Source organism: Zonotrichia albicollis, chromosome 9, assembly GCF_047830755.1.
Source record: "Zonotrichia albicollis isolate bZonAlb1 chromosome 9, bZonAlb1.hap1, whole genome shotgun sequence".
In the NCBI taxonomy this organism is placed as follows: domain Eukaryota; kingdom Metazoa; phylum Chordata; class Aves; order Passeriformes; family Passerellidae; genus Zonotrichia; species Zonotrichia albicollis.
In genome coordinates this window covers 36,617,621-36,637,932 of record NC_133827.1, presented here as the reverse complement: position 1 = coordinate 36,637,932, position 20,312 = coordinate 36,617,621, and the positions used below count along the sequence as shown (strand labels likewise).

Sequence of the window (20,312 nt, the reverse complement as noted above, 5' to 3'; positions counted from 1 at the left end):
TTTTGGTAGAAACTAGTGTCTCTGAATGGATCACTTCCTGTAAATACTGCAAAGGAATTACAGTTGGTTTTGCATTAGAATATTTTTGAAGCATATGGCAATAATGCTGTAATTTCTGGAAGCATTTGATGGGGTTTTGTACTGTGAATATCTCTGTCACATTACACAACTGATGAGTGTAAAGATAGCATGTAAAATGTCTTTGATTAATTTAAACTTTACCCTTTGTGTGGTACCATAACTTTGGGGGCTTCAGTACGGGGGCACAGCTTTGCTGTGTAATTAACCCAGAGAGACAGAGTTCAATGTATGGGAGGTGATCCTGTAATTTTGTCATGTTATGAGCTTACATTAAGTTTTTGACCTTGTTAGATATTGGATTTTATTTTTTTTTTTAATTTGATTTAAAAAAAAAAATTACTGAAAATTCCTCTGTAATCATCTATCAGCAGCTGAGAAGCTGCTGTGGGCGTCTCTGCCAGGCTGTGGTGAATGAGGCTGGAGCAGCCTGGGGTAGCTGAGTCTCCTGGGGTTTGAGCTGCAGCTGGCGGGAGACAAGTGGAGCTGCAGCTACAAGTGTTCAGGGGCAGGGACAGCAGGTTGTGTTCCAGACATCTTGCTGTCATCCAGGGCTGCATTGAAATCTTCTGGTGTTCTGCAATCTGCCTCAAACAGGAAAACAGCAGCAGCAGATGAGGCAGGTGTCAGGCTCCTTCCAGTCCCAGCAGCTGATGCTGTGTGCACACACATGTGCATGGGTTACCTGTTATTCCTGGGCGAATAATTTATGTATATTCTACATATCCCCATGACTTCTGAACTAAGAAAATGCAGTTGTGAAAATGTGTTTTTTACAAATGTTCATGTAAGAGACCTGCACATTTGTAGGAACAAAAGCAGGTATTTTCCTTTTATATGTTCATGTAAGAGACCTGCACATTTGTAGGAGCAAAAGTAGGTATTTTCCTCTTGCAGTCAGTCTGGTTTGGGGTTTCTCCTTAATCTGGCAGCATGTGCAAACCTGTATGTTAGCAGCCATTGTTTCATGCATGATTGTTCTGGAATACAAATGGATAGAAACAGGGTGCCTTTGACTGCCTTTGAATGCAGGTTTTGCCTTTTCATTTGCCAATGCAGATGTATCTCTGTATTTTCAAAGCAGATCTTGGCTATTGGAAACTGATTCAATTTTAGGATATCATCTACTTCATTACACACAGACCACTTGGTCTCATTTCATGTCTCCTGGCTATTTACTGAGTTTTTAACCTGGTTGCTGGAGTCCTGCAGTTTATTTTATCTTATTAATAGCTCTGCTTTACAAAGGTCAGGCCCATTCAGCTGGAAGGTTTTGATGTGCTGGTTTCATTTCAGGAAATAGAATAGCCACTGCCTGCTGTGCATGCCCCAAAAATCCTGGAAGATGAGTGATGTTAGATTACAATTAGTCTTAGGGAGCAGACTTGCTACACAAAAATGTTTTTCTATCTGGTGGATTAGCCCAATTAACAAATATCTAGTGTTTAAATTGTGTAAACAATCCCCCCAGACTGTCCGGGTGAGGTGGGTTTTCTGTTCCATCAGCAGAGCTGAGCAAACAGGAATTCTCAGATGGAGGCAGAGGGGTAGGGAAGGGCTTGGGACAAGGATCCTTTTAGGGGGCTGAATTTATTGGGTGGTTTGCAGTACTGATAAGGCAGCAGATATTGGAAGGAAGAGCATTTAGGCTCTTGAGACTTAGGGCTGAGATCTTAGTGAGCAGAAGAGGATGAACCATTTGGGGAGTGTTTTGTCCTTAGAAATGCCTGATGCTATGGAGTTGCCAGTGTCCCACGGGAAAATGTTCTAACTGAGGAGGAAATAATCTCAACTGTACTTAAGTCTTTAATAAAACTCCTACGTAGGTGACCTAATTTTCAGTGCTCATCATTTTTAATTCAAGATTTTATTTATTTATATGTCTAAATATGGATCTGAGATTCTAATGTTAATCATCCATTAAAAAAAGTAAAAAGAAATCCTGGCTGTGGATAATGTGATTAATTCAGTCTTTCCAGTTGCTGAGAGGTAGACTAAATGCATAGCTAGAGAGGGTAATTTTGTTGATGGTTTAAGAAATGCATCCTAGCAATGTAGTGTATAGTAAGCTATAAAGCTGTTGTTGTCTTCATATAAATATGTCATTAAATCACATTTCCTAATATTAGTGGCCAAGGTGAACAGAAAATGATGCAGAGCAAGATTATTCTCATTTTCCATCTCTGAGCTCTTTAAATGTTCACATCTGCCTTGCATAACAGAATTTACAAAATCTTATAATGACTTCACCCCAAAAAACCCGATCAATCCAAACCTTAAATCAGCTGATATTTGATTCTCCACATGAAAGGTGCTGTGTTACACATGAGGACTATGAGTAATACTGTTAATTAAAATTTAGGACCTGATTATTGATGTAGAAAAAGATTTTACCCAAATTACACAAATTTGTACCTCGTGCTAGCCTAGAGAGCAAACCTGTGGGCACAGACTGCCAAGTCACCTCAAGTGACATCACTTTTATCTAAAACTTTAAAATCTGAGTACAAGGTGGGAAAACACTTCCAGCAGCCAGGCTACTCCTCTCCCCACTCACCATCTGGATATTGTGAGTAAATTATTTTTATAAGCCAATGCTTCTGGAGTGTTTCTCTGGTGATATGCAGGATGAAAGGCTGGGGGAGGCATACGTGGTCCAGCTCCCCTGTCAAGCTGAATTCTTTCTTTCTTTCTCCACTCAAGGTGTGTTTGGCTCATCAGTCATTTTTTCAGTCCCAAGGCTCAAATGCATTATGTTATTTGTTTGCTGATCCTGTCAGCCTAGCACACAGAGGAGTGTGTTATAGGGGAATAGTGGGCTGGAGCTGACAAGGGACTTTTCAGGAGTGAAAGGTGGTAATGCAGGAGAGCAGATGTGAGGCCATCAAAGGCTGGGGTCACCAGAGCACACTTGCAGTGAGAAGGGGAGGATGGTGAGGAGAAGTGGTAGAAAAGCTCCCATGAATGGAAGAAAATGTGTGTGACATGAGGTGACCCTCCTCCACACCCACATCCCAAAGCAAATCACAAAACCTCAGAAAGAAGAGAAGGTACAGGCAGGGTTTGACAGTCCTGACATTGCAGAGTTCACTGAGAAAGATGCAGAAGAAAACTTTATCCTAATTCACAGTGACTGGCACATACTTGGGTGACTGGAGCCTTTTGCACTCTGTGTGTACCCAGACTCTGCATTGATGCAGCATTTCCACTGATTGCTAAGGAAATTTGCTGTTTCAAAAGTCTGTAGAAAAGATGATCCCACATGCAATTCCAAAGAGAAGCTTAAGTATTCTAGCTTTCCTAAATCCTGTTGGTGCTCTGGAAGATATTGCTTACATAAATATCATAGCTAATATTGTATTTTGTTGACAAGACTATTAACTTCACCAAAAATATGCTTAACATCTTCCCTTGTGCTCTCTGTTACAATGATTTTAAAAAAAAGAAAAAGTTTCTAAGGCTTAACCACATGTGATACTTGTGGTTAAGTATCATACATACATGTTTAATTGGAGATCACATTTAATAAAATACACTATTTGTATCATTCAGTATTGCATGCATTTCCAAATTGTATTTTCTTCAGTGGCAAGACTCACAATAATGCACTTGTCCTCCTTTGTACCTTCTAACATACCCCAAGTTGCTCGGGTCTCATAGTGGTGTTGCTTGTAGAGTGAAGCTTTAATGCCAAGTAATTTGCTGAAGCATCCAACCAAAATTCAGAAGTGAGTGCTGTCCTAATTGTCCTTGCGTCCGCTCTGGAAGAAACTGAAGAAGTTGATCTAAATGTAGGCATCTGTATTTTAAAATTATCTTCCTTGTGTATGGTTTTAATTGTGGTTGGGGCAGAGCTTGCAGGGGTGAGGTGTGTCAGCTCTGTGGCCGTGGAATTCTGGACACTGCTTGTGGGGATGTTTGCAGCCAGCAGAAAATGTGCAGAAAGAAAAGCCTGCAATGATCCCTCATTAAACAGAACAACTACTTCAAAATAACACCCACGTATGGATTTGCACTTGTACAATTCCAATCAGCTCATTAAAGTAAATTTATGCAAAATCCAGAACGGGCTGTTTCAGTGTGCTGCTCTCAGGAAGAAATGCACAGGAACTGTTGAGTCTTTTGCAGTCCTGTTTTTCTCTTTCTGGCAGAATTCTGCCTGCAGTGAAAGTGCCAGGGAATAGGCACAATATGGGCTGTAAATCTGAACCACTTTGGGGGTGAGTGGAAGGAGAAGTTGAAGAAGGGACACCATGTCCATTAGGCTGCAGTGAAACACTCACTGGGCTCCTGCATTTGCTAAGTAAGGTAGATTTGTTTTCTGAAGGTTTCCAACAAAACACAAAAAATTCAATTTATCTTCAGTTTTTCCAAAACACATTCTTTACAGATACCTCTATTGTAGTGTCTGTTGCTTCAGGTATAGCTACAAATTCCCATTTTTTTTTCTTTATTTTTTCCCCTGTTCATACAGTTTGGATTGTGGCTACACTGCAGAAGTTGTGGTTTGATGGTTTTTTGTCCCCTGCTTAAAAAGTCTGATGCTGCTCTGATTCAGCTTGATTGAATATATTTAGACTTTGAACTCCTTACTGGTTTTTTTTATTGTGATATTTATCCTTTTTATATGCCAGTGAGTGTGTCATATGTGTTAATGTCACAGATTTTTAAGAAACATGGGGGTGAAATGTTGTGTCTGCATAGTCCACGTAGGTAGTTTGTTACCAAGAATACGAGTAGTCATGTAATGCTAATAACAAATAGACCATCTGCCTCCCACAATTCCTCCAGCTACTTGATAGTTTAATAGATGACTTTGTCCTCTTAGTAGATGTAAGAAGCAGTGGAGATAATTTGACTTTTTTTTTTTGCAGTAGAGATAACTTGACTGTGTTCTGTATATGAGTACCTAGTAAAAACCTGCTTAACTGATCAATATCTGAATCTTGTTTTGTGTTGTCTGTCTGTGACTTCTTAACAAGAGCAAACTCAGACTCATATTTGCAGAAAGTGAGACGAAAAAAATGTACAGAAGTTTTCTGTTGTTATATAACAATTCTGCTTTTATTTTTTTGTTGTTTTTCTCCCCAAAGATTTAATTGACCTTGCAGCTTTGGACTAGAGCACTTTTACTGTTTAGCAACAGCCAGTCCGCTCTGGCCTTTGGGTTGAACCATCATGGCATTACAATATCCATTTCTCCTGGCAGTTCAGGTGATTGTGCATCAAATTGTGCTGAATTAGGGGACATTTTTCAACCTGGATTCCAATTCCTGAGCATCTGCTTATTGCTGTTGTCTTGGTCTTTTATTTGTGCTCTGTTCACTTAAAAACAGACTTTGAAATTTTTGTTAGATCATAAGAGAGGCTAAATGTGAGTTAGACCGTGTAAGTATTACTCCTTGAAACCAGCACCTGCTGTTCTGGGGACATTTTGTGGGGTTTATTTTATTTTTAGCTAGAGAAGAACCAGAAGTCTGAGGAAAGTCTGCAATGGACAAGGAAATGTGGTTAAATTTGGGGGCTTTGGGGGCAGTGAGGTACTCTTGGACATGCCACTGTCAACAGGGAATGTTGCATACAAAATGTGCCCAAGGAAGAGGTGGAGAAGGAGCAGATCAGGTCCTTTCCTATCACTTTTCTAGAAATCTCAACCCTGGAAGGGACAGAAAGGACCTTTTTGTGTGGACCTGGAGTGGACTGTGCAGATGGTTTCAAGAGATTTTCTGTACCGTGAGCAAACCTACTGGATTCTCATTGCCAATGGAGTGATGATTTTGGAATCCAAACCTCTGATCAGCCCCAGACTTGACATCAGTAGAGGCTTAGAACTGACCAAGCAAATACTTTGAATTTTGCCTACTTCAACAAGTTTATCCTTCTATTTTCCACACTGGTGTGCAATGAAATCGGGTGTGGGGCAGATAGAACAATTCTGAAAGTCTAGCATTTAAGCTTAGTTGTCTTTCAGGGAACTTTTTCATTTGGGGTGGGGGGTAGGTGAATGCATTTTAAACAGTGGATTCTCAGCACTTTGAAAGCCTGATCTGTTTTATAAGTCTATGGAGATGTATTCAGGACCATTCCCTCCTGAAGCAAATGAGTGATGAAATGATGAGACCCCTTTGAGGTCAGCAGAGCTGAAGGAGTCGATGAACTCACTGCAGAGGAACAGAGTTGAAATCAAAATAAAGGACAGCAGAAGGATAATAATTGAATTTTATGGAGGCAGACGATAATTGGATATTAATCCTTCATTTTCAGTGCAAATGGCATATTCAGAATGGCCTTTTGTTGGATTTCTGCTTCAAGAGGAGTGGGGACAGGCTGGAAAGGGGCCAGACGAGGTGAAGGAAGGCAGTTGGAGATATCAGGAGCAGTAACTCTTAGGAAATGGATGAAAAGACTGAGGAAATTTGATTTTAAGAGAAGATCAGTTGAGGGAAGGCCATGAAAGCAATCCTTATACATGTAAAAAACTTGCAGAGAGAAGAAGGTAAGTCTGTTCTCAGCATGAGTGGGGGGAAAGGAGAAAATGCAGCGTATCTAAATACAGCAGGGTGATTATTTAGGATGGACAAGAGGTTTATATCTTTGGAAAAGGGCAGGAAAACAAATGCCTGGAGTGGCAGTGGGGTGAGCTGAGCCTGCCTCAAACCAAATGATCTCCTGTGGCCTCTTCCCAAGCCTGTCTTTATAAGATTTTATGCTTGCTCCTTTGGAGAGAGCTTTTAGTTTATCCACAAGCAGTTGGATTTGTGGTGCAGTGTAAATAACTTCAGGACAGTGTTTTGGTTATCAGTGCTGATTTCCTCAGCTGTATATTAGAACTGAAGGGTCACTTGGAAGCTGTCAGTGTTTTCAGATAAAAACAAATGCATCTCAAACACAGTTCAGCTGGTGAGATGGAGATTATCAGAACTAAGCCATGTGATATGGCATTTGTGATAACACTCTGCTTACATAAGCATGTGGAGATGGTATTTTAGCTTTTCTGCTTCTTTTTCCTTTTAATTTGCAGTTTTCATTTTAACCAATACGTTCTACTGAACTTTTAAATATTTTTGTAAAATATCCAAGCTGACATATCAGCTAGGAATCTTTGCAGTTCTGTTAGAATTGCATTGGTAAATTAACATATGCTGATAAGAAAATGAGGCTGATAACAGGAAGGTTACATGGCATCATCTTGTGGCTGCCTTAGGTTTTCCTGTATATAAGGTTAACTTCTTGAAATTAATGAAAGGAATCAAAGTTTTTTAGATTCTTTTCAAATTCTAAAAATTAAACATTTATTTAGGGATTTATCTAATTCAATCTTTAAATAATAGGTAGTTTTTCTAAGCATTGCTAAGTTGTTCTGGTTTTAAGTTGTTGTGGTTTTAGTTGGGGTTTTGTTTTTGTTGGGATTTTATTTGTTTTGTAGGGTTTTTTGTTTGTTTGTTTTGTGGTCTTTTGTTGGGTTTTGTGGTTTGGTTTTTTTGAGGTTAGCATGCCCTCTTTAATTCCTCATTGTCCTTTGAGAATTGGGGAATTATTTAAAAGTTAAATCATACAGTTCCAATAAAGATGTTCAATGCCATCAGAATGACACATTCAGTGTAATTACTTCAGAGTTCACAGTGTAATCTAATGATTGGCCATTGAAAGGAATAAAATACTGCCAGTTGAGCAGTATTGAGATTTTTTTTTTTCATCTGCAGATTTCCTGTATAAAAAGCAAGGTTTCAAGTTTTTGGTGGTTTTTTTGATCAATAGGTTTTCTGTATAGAAAAAGACCCATCCAGTGCTATTCACATCCACACAGAAATGGTCTCTTGCTAGAAGTAAACCTAATTGTCTCCGACAGTAAAAGGAACCACTTGGACTTGATTATGCAGCTGGTCACATTTTATTGAGACACTGACATATTCCCTGTGGTCTGGGAAGAAAAGGAGATGATCTGGTTGTGAAGTTTTGCTGGGTCAGTGCTCTGCAGTGAATGCAGGGTTATATGCAAGCATTTCAAGGTGAGGGATTGTCTTTCCCCCGTCCTCCTTCCGCTGTGGCTCGACATCGCCCTCGGCGCTGTAACCTGCTGCAAAATGCAGGGCACAGCTGCGTGGGGCTGCTGCTCCCCTTCCATTAGGAGGAAATAGAGTAAAACTCTCCATTAAATAATCAGATCTGTAAGCTTTGAATAAAATTATGTATTCCCTTTGCTGTATATAAAACAGAGGCTAAGATACCCTTGTATGCCCAAAATAAAGGTTTACGTTAAAGCATGCAGCTTATTTAAAATGTTTTAGATGGAATTTTACAAAGATACAGTTTGTGATGTTATGCAGGCACACTATCATCTGTACCATAGAGGAAAACCTGTCTCTTGTGACTGAAATTTAACAACTGTGAAAGTTAATAAGAAAACTGTAGTTATGGGCATGTTACTGATTGTGAAAGAATTGAGAGATCATCTTTCAAAGATGTTCCTTTAATAATAATAAAAAACTTACAAACCCTAATGAAGCAAATTAAGGACTATTTAAAGGGGGTGCAGCTCCTTTAAAAAAGAATACAATCTCTATGAGCAGATAAATACTGATTTCAGAGTTCTTTTAATAATAATAAAAGAGGTTTCCTGTGTAGGTATCTTCATTGTGTACATATTTTGAAAGAACTTTTTTTTACCAACAGCTCATCTGTTGAAAGCCATTTTTTGTAGTAAATAGAATAAATGTGTGAGAAGTAGATCAGTCCAGTTTGTGGTAAGCATTTGAAGTTTTGTGTTAGGGACAAGCAAGGTCTCCTGGCTTTGCTAAAAGGAAAGTGTGTCATTCTTGTAACCAAAGGGAGCAGTGGAACATGGCAGTGACTTCTTTAGAGCTGAAGTGCACAGTGTAAAAGTTATTTTCTCTCTCTTCTTTCTGTGGAATTTAGTCTTAGGATCTGATAAAATAGTCCATTTGATGGACCGGAGCTGTCATTCTCCATGGTACAGGTTCTGTGGTTAATTTACTGTTCTTAAAGTGGATAGTGATAACCATCTGTGTGTTGTTTGGGGTTTTTTATGTTGTTGAGGTTTGTTTGTTTGTTTGTTTGTTTCTTTGATAACTGAAGCCACAAGTGTAAATAGCCAGTCTGGTTTCTGTTCCTAGCTGTGTCTCTGCCTACCTGTTCCCCCTTGAGTGATTTCCTTATCTCATATTGGCCCTCTAATGTTCTGAAGTATTTGGAAGATTTGGATGCTGGCTAAATGTCACATAAAAAGCTTTGGAAGGCTCACCTATGGCCAGTTCATGACTTTGCAATGTTTAGTGTAGGGGAACAAAGAATTGCTTGTTTTCCAATAAACTCTGGAGTCAGAGAGTGAATCAGTCATTTTTCAATGCCTTCCACCATCTGCCTTGAATGCAAGTTTGGCTTGGATCATGGTGTTGGAAAGTGAGATTTGAACTGTCCCCATGAGTTTTATTTAAAAGGTACAAAGGCATTTGACTGATGTGATGGGTAGGAGCAATAAACTTGGTAGCCCTGTAGTGAAAAAGCATAAATGTACAAAACAGCGAAGCTTGGGAGCCAGCAGGAGCTGAGATCTGAGAGTGTTCTTCGATCCCATGGCAAAGAACCTCTCAGGAAAATGAGAGGTTTGCCCTGGAGCAGTTATGCATGAATTTATACCATGATAGGAGAAGATACAGATGGTCAGGTACCCCTGTGAAAGTCTAATACCCAGGTGGACTTAAACACAGTGCAAAAATGCTATAAAGTTTTGTTTAAAAGTATTTCTCTGTTTTCTCTTAGTATGACTTTCTAGAGAGAGAGCATGACCCTTTTTGTGGAAATACCTGAAAGCTACAGTACGCATAATATTTTTTAAAAAATAAAAATTACAAAAAGTGTTTTTTTGCTAGAGAACTACACAACCAAATCTAGAGCTGGCATTCTGTTTTCTGACATTCCTTATTTTTTATTATTTCATGAATTGAATTTATTCTGTGTCTGTGAGAATAAAAGCTGCCATGAATCACAGTCCTTTTTGTTAAAAGCCTGAATTGTACTTCTTTATGTTAAAATGTATATTGTAAAATATATAAAATCTGTGGTGTAGATCTGTAAATATTCCCTTAGCAAAAGCAGTAAGTTGTTACCCAAGAACAAGCAAGGGTTAATTGTATTATTATCATTATTATTATTAGTGTTATTATTAATATTATTGAAATATGCCCAGAGTATCCAGAATGTATGAAGACTGATGGTAGATGTGACAGAGGACATTTCATAGCATTTTTCTGCAGCAGGTGCTGGTGATCTTGTAGTGTAACCTGTAGAAGAACCTGAGGTGCTTCAGGATCCTGCATGCACCTCTTTGCACTGTGAGCATGTTTCTCTCACCTCCTGGTAAATATTTATCCTCTTTTGGATCTGAATTTATTTATTTCTGTATTTTGGGAGCAGCAAATTTGTGGCCATCAGTTCAGACCATGGGAAATCCAAACAGGCAGGTTGGAGACCAGCCCAGAGGAGTGCCCTAATTAACAGGAACATGTAATTAAAATTGAAGCAGATGTGGCTTGGGCAGGTGGTATTTCCTGAGTGTTTCCTGTGTGTGCACACAGTGTGTGATGGACACAAATAACTCCTCTTTCTGCAAGTGTGGGAAATGCTGCTGGTGCATCTGCTGAGCAGTTGGTGTGTGTGGGTACCACAGCTCGGCTCTTAATGGACTGAAACGAGCTCTGAAATCCTCAACATATGAAAACATCTTTAAAACTCAGCCTGGACAAAGTTTGAGGTTTAAAAAAAAAAAAAAGATATTTGCATGAGAGGCTATAAATGTAATAACCCCATGTGATGCATTTCCTGCATTCTTCTGTGATTATCTGCTGCTAGTTACTGTTGGAAGCATCATGTTAGACAAGAGAACACTTTGATCTGATGCAGCTTTACAAAATATGAGCAGTCATTGCAACTCACAGGATCTGAGAGCAGCTACTCAGCTGAAAAATCAATCTGTAAAAATTCCAAAATGGCATTTGTTGTTAGCTCTTACCTAAAAAGTTGCTTTATGAACAATTTCGGTGAACTGGAAGAAAACAGTGGAAATTTACAGTCAAAATATGGGAATAAGGCACTTTGACATGTAACTCTGCAAAACTGGAATTCAGATTATTTTTTCTTAGTAGGCCAGGAAGTGTAGGCAGTTCGCCATGCTCAGTACAGGGGGTAAATCTGAAAAGAAAAAAGCTAACCAAACCAACCACAATGAAGTTTTACGTGTTTGTGGGGAATTTTGATCCCTGTAGATCTTTCAGAATGAATCTGTAGAATCCTTCTGCAATTCCAATTCTTTTTCTTGGGGTTTTATAGCAATTTAATAGGATTATCTGAGAAATAATTGTGTTTTACAGTTAAATTATTCCATCTCTTGGTTGTTAGAGCGACCTGTTGTAATTTTTCAGAATCTGTTGAGTGGTGGTTCAGTGTCCCAGCTGGCTTGTTTGCAATACCTTGTTCTCTCCTTTGGCAAGCTGTGTCAAAAAATGCTGTTCTAGCAAATGACTTTCCATTAAGCCACGGCAGGTCTGTGTTCCCCATGGTTACCAAATTGAAAATGAAATTTGTATATTTTGTGTGTGTGTTCATTTATCTTCTGTAATCTTCTGGTGAAGGACAGCCTTTTGATGCTGCAGAGGCTGCAGAACCCCTGGCATTATTACAGATGTATTTTTGACATATTTAAAATTATTATTCTAGGTTAAGGACTTTGAATCTTCAATAGTGGTGATGTTTTCATCACATGAAAGTGGGAAATCTCTACCTTATACAAGTGAAATCTGGTGAACTTTCTAGGTTTTAAGTGCAATTTTGCCTGGTTTTTTTTTTTTTTTCTGAAAGCCTTTTGAGATGGAGAAGAATGCTCAAGAATGAGTTTATGTCCTGTTCTGACATACATTAGTTCCATACTGATCTGTATTAGAAAGTAAAGGTCAGGAATTTATGGAAATCTCTGAGAGCATCCTATAAAGGCACAGGAGTGTTCAGACTGGCATTTTCACATTTATTAGTGTTGATTCTGACTTGAGACCAAATCTTCAGTCTGTGGTGGCTCCACTTCGCTGGATTATGTAAATTTAGAGCAACAGAGATGTGCCCATAAACTTTGTTGTTATTCCCATTGAATAAACCTGAAAAAATGCCTGAATAAAGTATCTTTTTAATGTGACCAAAGGGAGTCAAAAATTTGGCTGAAGTTCTCAGAGGCAGTGTTGTAAATGGAAATTGGCAATTGCATTGGTTTTGGTTCTTTTGAGCATGCAGCGGCTTGGGGAGAACATCCTCACCCCGAGGGGCTGCTCCTCCCCACTGCTGAAATCCACTCTGGGAATCTCTGAGCCCTGTAAATTCTAGGAATTAAATAATTTGAGCATTCGGAAAGAAGAACTGTGAAGTGCATGTGAAGTATTGATACTCTTCCAGGCTGAACTGCTAAACTTGATAATTTTCTGGATTTGACTGGGTTTAGGAAATAACTGGTTTTGTGTATTTTACTTGTTATGCAATTAGTATGTGAAAAAAAAAATCATGAGTTCAGTTTCCTCTGACTTTAAGTTCATGCAGTCAGCATCAAAGGCAAATGCAAGTCAGCTATTGTAATAACTCCGGGAAGAAAAAAAATCTTTCTGGTGTTTTTCATAAGATTTATCAAAGTAGTCTAATATGTGCTGATTTATTGTAAAATAATGTATGCTCATAATTTGCAATTTGATTTTAACATGCTATAAAGACATTATGGTGTAAATAGTGAGTGGGATAATTTCTGTAACTTAATCAGAAATGTTGTCACAAAAGTTTCAAAGACATGCTGATTTAATTATGAAGGGGAAAGTTACTTCTATTAGTAAGGGAGCAATTTGCTTATTGTATCTTCCTCTTTCAATGCTTAATTCCTTTTATTGTGACTGAATACTTCTGGTTACAATGTGCCATAACCCTATTGGCCTGGGATAAGTTTCTTTAATTATTTATTCTAATAATGTTTCTATCACCTGAGGGAAATGCAGCTATTCCATTAATGATTGTGTTAATCAAACAACTTTCTGTATTTCTGCACTGCCCAAGTTTATGTCATTACATTAGCAGGCACAGGAGATGAAATTGGAAACTTGTAATATACTGCAGATTGGATTAAGTCATCTGTGTGGTCTAGACTGCTCGAAGACTTATTTTAGATAATTTAAAAACATTAAATCTGCAAGACAGTTATTGTTCCTGACAGGATCCCTGAAGTCCCAACATAAGGCCAGTGTTGTTGTAAAGATTTTGAACTTCGTGTGTGAACAGCCTTGCTGGAGCAATGCAGGCAGGGATACAACATATTGCTTTGAATAATTATATTTTATAAAAAACAAATTTATACATAGATTTGTCTGTTTAAAAAAAAAAAAAACTTTTGCATGTTGGAATAATCATTCTGCCCATATAATGTGATGATGGGCATTAGGCATTTCAATGGAGTAGGTAATTTTTGAGCCATTTCTAGATGTAATAGGTGTTGTAATTTTACTTTCTGCCCTTTTAAGGCCTTGATGCTGTCTAGGCAGTAAATGTTCATTTTTCAAACGTTCAGCAGAAGATGAGTGGAGAAGGGAGCCCTTGTGCTTGGCTTCTATCATGAGCTTTGTTTGCTGGGCTCTCCTGGGGCAGTGCAGACCCTTCTAGAAGCAGAGCCAGAACCTTTAGCCAGGAGCTTCCCACCTGCAGCACTGCAGCTGGTTTTGGATATTCCAGGGGTACTTGGAAAGCACCTGGTGGGTGCACCAGGTATTCTCAGATACCTATTGCTTGCTTAAAAATACTATACATTATTCAACTGTTTATTTTTTGATGTGTGCAAGACAGCCAGGGTGTTTTTTGAAGTTCTGTTGGGGACCTTAAAGTAGTTAGGTTTAGTGGCCTTTTTTGTGAAGAGAAGGTTGTGGACAAGGCTTTCAGGCAGTGTCACTATCTCTTCACTCTGTGCTTGGAAATCACACATCTGTGGTCCTTAATCTTCTTTTCACTCCTGAGAGCTTTGTAGACACACAAAAAAACCTCCAAAAATCCAACTTGACAGAATTCAGCAAATATTCCATAAGCTTCTTGTGCTGCACGTGGGTAGTGCTTTTTATTTGAATAATGAATTTTATTTCTGTCCTTTGCTTACGTGACTGCTTGTCTGCATAAGTAGGGGAAACCTTCAGTTGCTCCTTCAACAATCCCATGCTCTGAAGTTATCATGGCAATAATTTCAGCATCTGGAATCCTTTGGCATGTGCTGGGGAGGAGGGTGGTCCTTTGGTGCCTTCATCCTGTGGCCCCTGTGCCAGCCACTGTTGAAAGTGATGCCAGCCCAGACCAACCCGAGTTCCCACTGACCCATCAGTGGATACTGCCAAAATAATTCCCACGTTTGCCTCTTCTGCTGGCCAAGCTGGCAGCTCAGGTAATCCTTCAGTGCAGGTAGGAAATGTGAAGAACCTGCTGATAGTGAGCACACCATTTGGGGGAATGGTTCCATTCTGCTTAGTAAATTTGCTTTCCTTGATGAATTTAAACCAAACATGTAATTATAACTATATAATTACAACGAATTTTCAGCATCATGGCTTCTCTGACATCCTTGAGATGTTACTTCGGATTGGCTTCTCCATGTTAAAAGATTGGTTAAATTTATGCTATTTTATAAATTTGATAAGCAAATGACGTGTGAATTTTGAAACAGTTACTGTGATAATTTCTGTTGGATTCTTTATTTCATTTGGATATGCTTCCTATACATACATTTTTTTCTTATTTTTATTTCCCAAAAAAGCAGTTGCCTTTTTCTCATACTTAGTAAGAAAATGGGAAAGTTGTATGGTTTTTTTGCATGTGTGATGATATGTTTTTAATAAAGTCATGCAGTGGTGCATACTAACCTACAAGAGTCCTGATTGGGAAATAAACTAAACTTTACTTGTGTGGTTTTTTTTTTCAGAGATTTGTTAGAGTTCCCCAGAGGAGATGATGATGCAGACCTTGCAGTGAAAATCCAGGGTCAGTGGCGTTCCCAAGGCCTGGAGGATGTCCGGCTGGTGAATTACTCTGTTCTGCTTGACCTCCCAGGCCCTGCTTCAAACACAGTCACTCTGCAGAGCAGCGGGGAATGCTTTTATCCAAGTGGACAGCAGTGCAGCACAGACCCCAAAACACTTCACAGCCCAGACCTCCTGTACTCCTACGCAGCTTATTCTGCCAAAGGAACTCTTGAGGTAACGTGGCCATTTGTCTCTGTCACTTATGGTGAAATAGAGTTAGGAAACAACAGATTTTACTGAGCCTGACTGGAAAATTACACACAGAATCACAGAGTTATTTAGGTAGGAAAAGACCTCTAAGATCATCCAATCCAATTGAAAATATGCTGAAATGCCCAGCCTTTAAATAAGCATATTTATGTGAATTATGATGTGGCCAATCGTACTTATCTTAATTAACCTTAAAACCTTATGTCTATGAATATTTCATAGGAGATAGATATAGATATACACTCACATATATCTATGTGAATCTAATTACACAGTGTCTTTAATTTTTTAAGTATCTGTTTATGAATTGGCACATTTTGCTTGTGTGTAAAAATTTGGTAGCTGTGTCTAGAGTTTCACTTTATCCTTGCTGATGTATGAGTGCTTCTGGTTTGAGGGATGCTTGTAGGAAGGATGAGACTGGTGGGAGTGCTGGGCTAATACCTGGAGCCTCTGAATTATGGTTGTGGATCTCACATAGTTTCTTCTGTGACAATTCAGTTGACATATCTGCTCTGTTTCCTCTTGAAAACACCGATTTGTGGTTTTATCTTACTGCAGTTACTCTAGGAAGTTTTGTCAGCAAAAAGATTCTACCTATTTGGATTTGTTACTTGCCAAGTGAAATAAGATCTTGGATTATCTTGTTTTTTCCTGTGTACTGTCTTCCCCGTCTGTTTTCCTTGAGCTTCTGACTAAATATTTTGAGACTGCACAAAGGAGCCATCATTTCTGTTTAGCTTCCTAGCTGAGATAGTGTAAATCTTAAAAAATATTTCTGAAATTCAAAAATTGCAATTTCACTGCTAATTGCATTATTGTTATCTTCCTCCTTTCAAAAATACTGTATTATTCCACTGATGCTGGGAGTTTTTATCTTGTTTTCTGTCTTATTTAAAAGACATGTTTGTTCATGGCTTAGAACACTTACAGACTATAAATGAACAGATTGTGGACATCTTAATATTTAAACATGTCTCCTCTCCAGGCTGAGTCTTGTCATCCTCGTTCTGGGGCTCTGTCCACTTAAAATTTGTTGCTGAGAAGCAAAATGAAGTAGGCAAGAAGAGGTCCTAACTTGCATGATACATGCTTTAACTTTAACATGTAATAATGAATGTGATTGCCTTCTCATATCACTTAAAAAACTCCATATTTAATATTATTTTCTCATTGTAACTTAGTAAGAGTAGCTGTAATCAGAGAGAAGAATGGTTGTGACCTTTGAGGTTTTATTTCATGAATGTCAATGCGGTGCTAACAAATTCATCAGATTGAAGGAAATCCAATGTTCCGGGAAAAACCGCTGCTGTTATTCCCAGCAGCACGGGCTCCACTCTCCATTATGTTCCAGGGCAGTTTGCTTTTTTGAGTTCAGCAGAAATGAGGACCACACACACCATCCTCATCACAAGGGCTAGACCTTGGCTTTGGCAAAACTCCAGCTTTGCACTGGAGCCAAGGAATGACTCTCTGCATGGTTTTACATCAATTCTTTGAGATACCTCAGCACCATTAGAAAACTTGAGATGTGTTCTTCTGTTCTTCAAAAAATCTACCTGAAATGTCCTTGCATGTAGAGTTTTTGCCCAAAAGGGAGATTTCCCTATTTGTTTAGGCTATAGGTAAATTGGCACTATCTAACCTTCCTGACTTTCAATCCTACACACTAATCTCTACTATTTAAACTAATGGAAGTAGAAAAACTTTAAATGAGAAGTAGCAGGTGGTGGCTGTTGCTGGGCTCAGCCATCAGAAAGTGACTTGATTGCTTGCAGTGGAACTACAAGTCGCGTATTTTGGATATCCTGCAGTGGTTTGTGATTGCAAAATCACAAGGGTTTTCCTGTGAGCAGGTATTTTTATAACAGCTACTCATAACGTGAATAATTTTCTTTCAAATGTGGCACATCCTTAGCAGAAAATTCCTATTATGTGTCACTTAATCAGGCTGAATTGCTAATACTGCCTGGATGCTGCTGCTTCATTGTATCTCATTTGTCTGTTTGGTTTGCTAGAAGTTGAAGCAAATAAAACCATTAAGCTATTGCAGTCTGGCTACCAGCAGAGCTACAGCTCCACTTTGATGTTGACAAGGTTATTTGTAGAACAGCAAGACTCATTTTCTTTGACCACCTGTCATGTCCATTCATCATACGGCCATTGTATATGAGCCATCCAATTTGTGCTTTCTGGTAACAGTCTAAACAGCATTTGTGAGTAAAAATGTGAGCATTTGTGATCTGAAATCTACTTCAAAAACCTACTTAGTGCCATTGTGATGGATGGTGCACTTTACTAGTTCTCTATATTTCATTGGACTGTGAAAAGGTGACAGTGTTTACCCATCATAGTGACAGGCAGGGCAGCTTACAGTTCTGGAGAGGGCTGTCGAGTCACTTTTGAAATAGATATTGCAGCAGTTATGTAAATAATATATTGTAGGCTAGGTCAGCCTAAGGAAAGAATGACATACCTGAAATATATTTTTATTAAAACTTAAATATCAGCCACCTTTTATAGAGCTTAAACCTTTTGTCTGCTTGATAAAAACAGGAAAGCTGCTCTGGCCAGCAGAGTGCACATATAAATGGAAATTACATTGCTTCAAATTTATGCATTAAAGCAAAATGCATTGTCAGACAGTATCCAGCCAGTCTCCAAGCGAGGGTGGTGTGGTGAATCCGAATGTGCTGCTCCTGCCTCCTGCAGCTTTGGGATCCAGGAGCTGTGGGGATATTCTGTCCCTGGGGAGTGGAGGGGGCTGAGATGGGGAACATGACCAGGAGCTGATGAGAGAGGGCTCAAACCCCCAAAATCTGGTGTCCCCTTTCAGTTCCACTTTAGTAAATCGTGTCAGTAGCCCATGTGTGACAGGGGTGTGGTGATCCCTGAGTGGACCAGAGGAGAATATATTCTCCTTTGGGGTATATTTGGGCTTGCAGGAGCCTGGGTGGCACTCAGGGCACTGAACAGTTGGTTTCAATCGGTTCTGCTGAGTGCAGCAGCTTCTGGAACAAACACATGTCCACAATGTTTGTCTGCTCTCTCCACTGTTTCTTTAGAAACTGGAAATAGTCCTAGCAGATGTAATGGTTGGTGTGTGGGAATAACGTTCAAGGACGGCCTAATTAAAGCAAAATGTAAATGGTATTTGCTTTGTATTCATGCATTTTCTGAAATTCTGTTTGTGTGACCTGAAGTTTTCCCCACTTTCCTTTTACCTTCACTCTTTACTTTACAGAAGTGTTAAGGAACTTTTGGCAATCCTAAGTCTGCTTTCATACTTTGAACTGAGATATTTGGTGTCCTTTGTTGTATTCATTCACTACTCTGCCTCTTTTGGAATAATGCACCAAATGCCTGTTGGTTCTTTTGCTGCCCCTCTCTTCTGGTTTGGGGTTCATTTCCACTCTCATGGATGTTCTCAGCAAGCCCAGCAACACATCCTGTTTAATTCCTGGAGCTTTCATGTACTGAAAGGACTGTTTTGGTTCAGGAGCCAGGAGAGGAAGCACGAGTAGAAGTACTGGCATGTTCCTGGAATGGAGATGCACATGCAGGCAGGGATTATTTGAGGGGTTATGGACAGAAATGAATTGTGCTCATCTCCAAGGCAGTTTTCCCAACACCTGACTGTATCTGTTTTGTATTTTGGCCACTGCTCTGTCCCCTGACTGCTTTGACTCCTCTGTTGTGTCACCTCACTTCCCTGCCATCATCCACACTCCCAGTTCCTACTGATTTCTCTGTTGCTGACCTGAGGCATTTATACCAATCAGCCAGGGGTACCTTTGATGAGTTTTGGAGGGGCTGCAGGGAGCAGACAAGTGGGAATGCTGCCTGCCTGCCTCTACCCACACCATGCAGAAGAGATTCTCTGCATCTGCTGGTCACGTCTCAGTCTGCTCCGGTTCGTTTGTTTTGGTGACATTTTCTCAGCTAAATGAGAGCCCACCGCAGAGATTAATGCAACCTGAAGCAATCTGGGATGTACAAGCCCATCTGTTAAGCTCACTCAGTCATCTTCCCATCATTCTTCAATCTTGGCAAGAGGGGAATAAGGGAAGCAGGACTCTGATTTGGCTGTCAGATTCTCTTTCACAAGGAAAGGAGTTTGCCCACTTCTTATCCAGTATCCCATTTTCTTATGGCTGTCTTTTCCCATTCATCCCCTCTTCCCCCAGGTTCTTTGCAGGAAGATGGGAGTCTTCCTTTCCTCTACTTCCTGTTCCTCTAACCTTTCCCACTCCTGCCAGGAGTGTGCCCTACAGTCCCACTTGTGTGTCCTACCGTTCCCTCCCCTCCCTGCTCAGGTTTACAGCCCAGTTCTGGCAGCTCTCTTTATTTCCAGCTCTGCACCAAAAGGTCTGGAATTCCTCTGGAGGGGACAGAGCATCAGGAAGTCCTTGACCCTAAAGCTTGCTTCCATTTGATTCGGTTTCATTGTGCTGGAAATGTGATTAGTGCACCCTTATTATCTTTTCTCTTCCCTCCAGCTAATCAGTGGTAATTTCCTTAACCATATTTCAGAATTAAGATTGGTGTCAGCGGGTTGGTTTTAGAAAATTTTAAAACCTTCCCAGGTTATTTTTATCCCCAGGCAGAATTTCTAAATGAGCCTTCTGCAGCATGCTCACTAGCACATCTTGAATTCCAAAGGCAGAGAGTGCCTTTAATTTAGATTAAATAATCGCAGCATCTCTTCCTAAGTCTTTCAGTCATTTTTGATGGCACATTGGTGCAAAATACCAGGCTAGAGGGAATCTTGATGCATGTGTGCATTTAATTCTTTTAGGCATGCCAAATTTAGTTCATTATTATCTTTATTAGCATTTTTAAAGATTTCTTCTCTGAAGAGACATGCACTAGCTAAAATGAATCCCTAGCAACTGAAATCAGTTTTGCAGATGGTTAGGGCTATAGGTT

General features: G+C 39.5%; 1 protein-coding gene across 8 annotated transcripts in view; it reads left to right on the top strand.

The window, feature by feature from the left end:
• Positions 1 to 20,312, top strand: part of NAALADL2 (N-acetylated alpha-linked acidic dipeptidase like 2) — a 399,226-nt gene that overhangs the window by 207,710 nt on the left and 171,204 nt on the right. For all 8 annotated transcript variants that reach the window (XM_074547421.1, XM_074547422.1, XM_026792086.2 and 5 more), the window contains one exon: positions 15,074 to 15,347. In XM_074547421.1, coding sequence (XP_074403522.1) covers positions 15,074 to 15,347 — 274 coding nt within the window. The remainder of the gene's footprint in view (positions 1 to 15,073; positions 15,348 to 20,312) is intronic.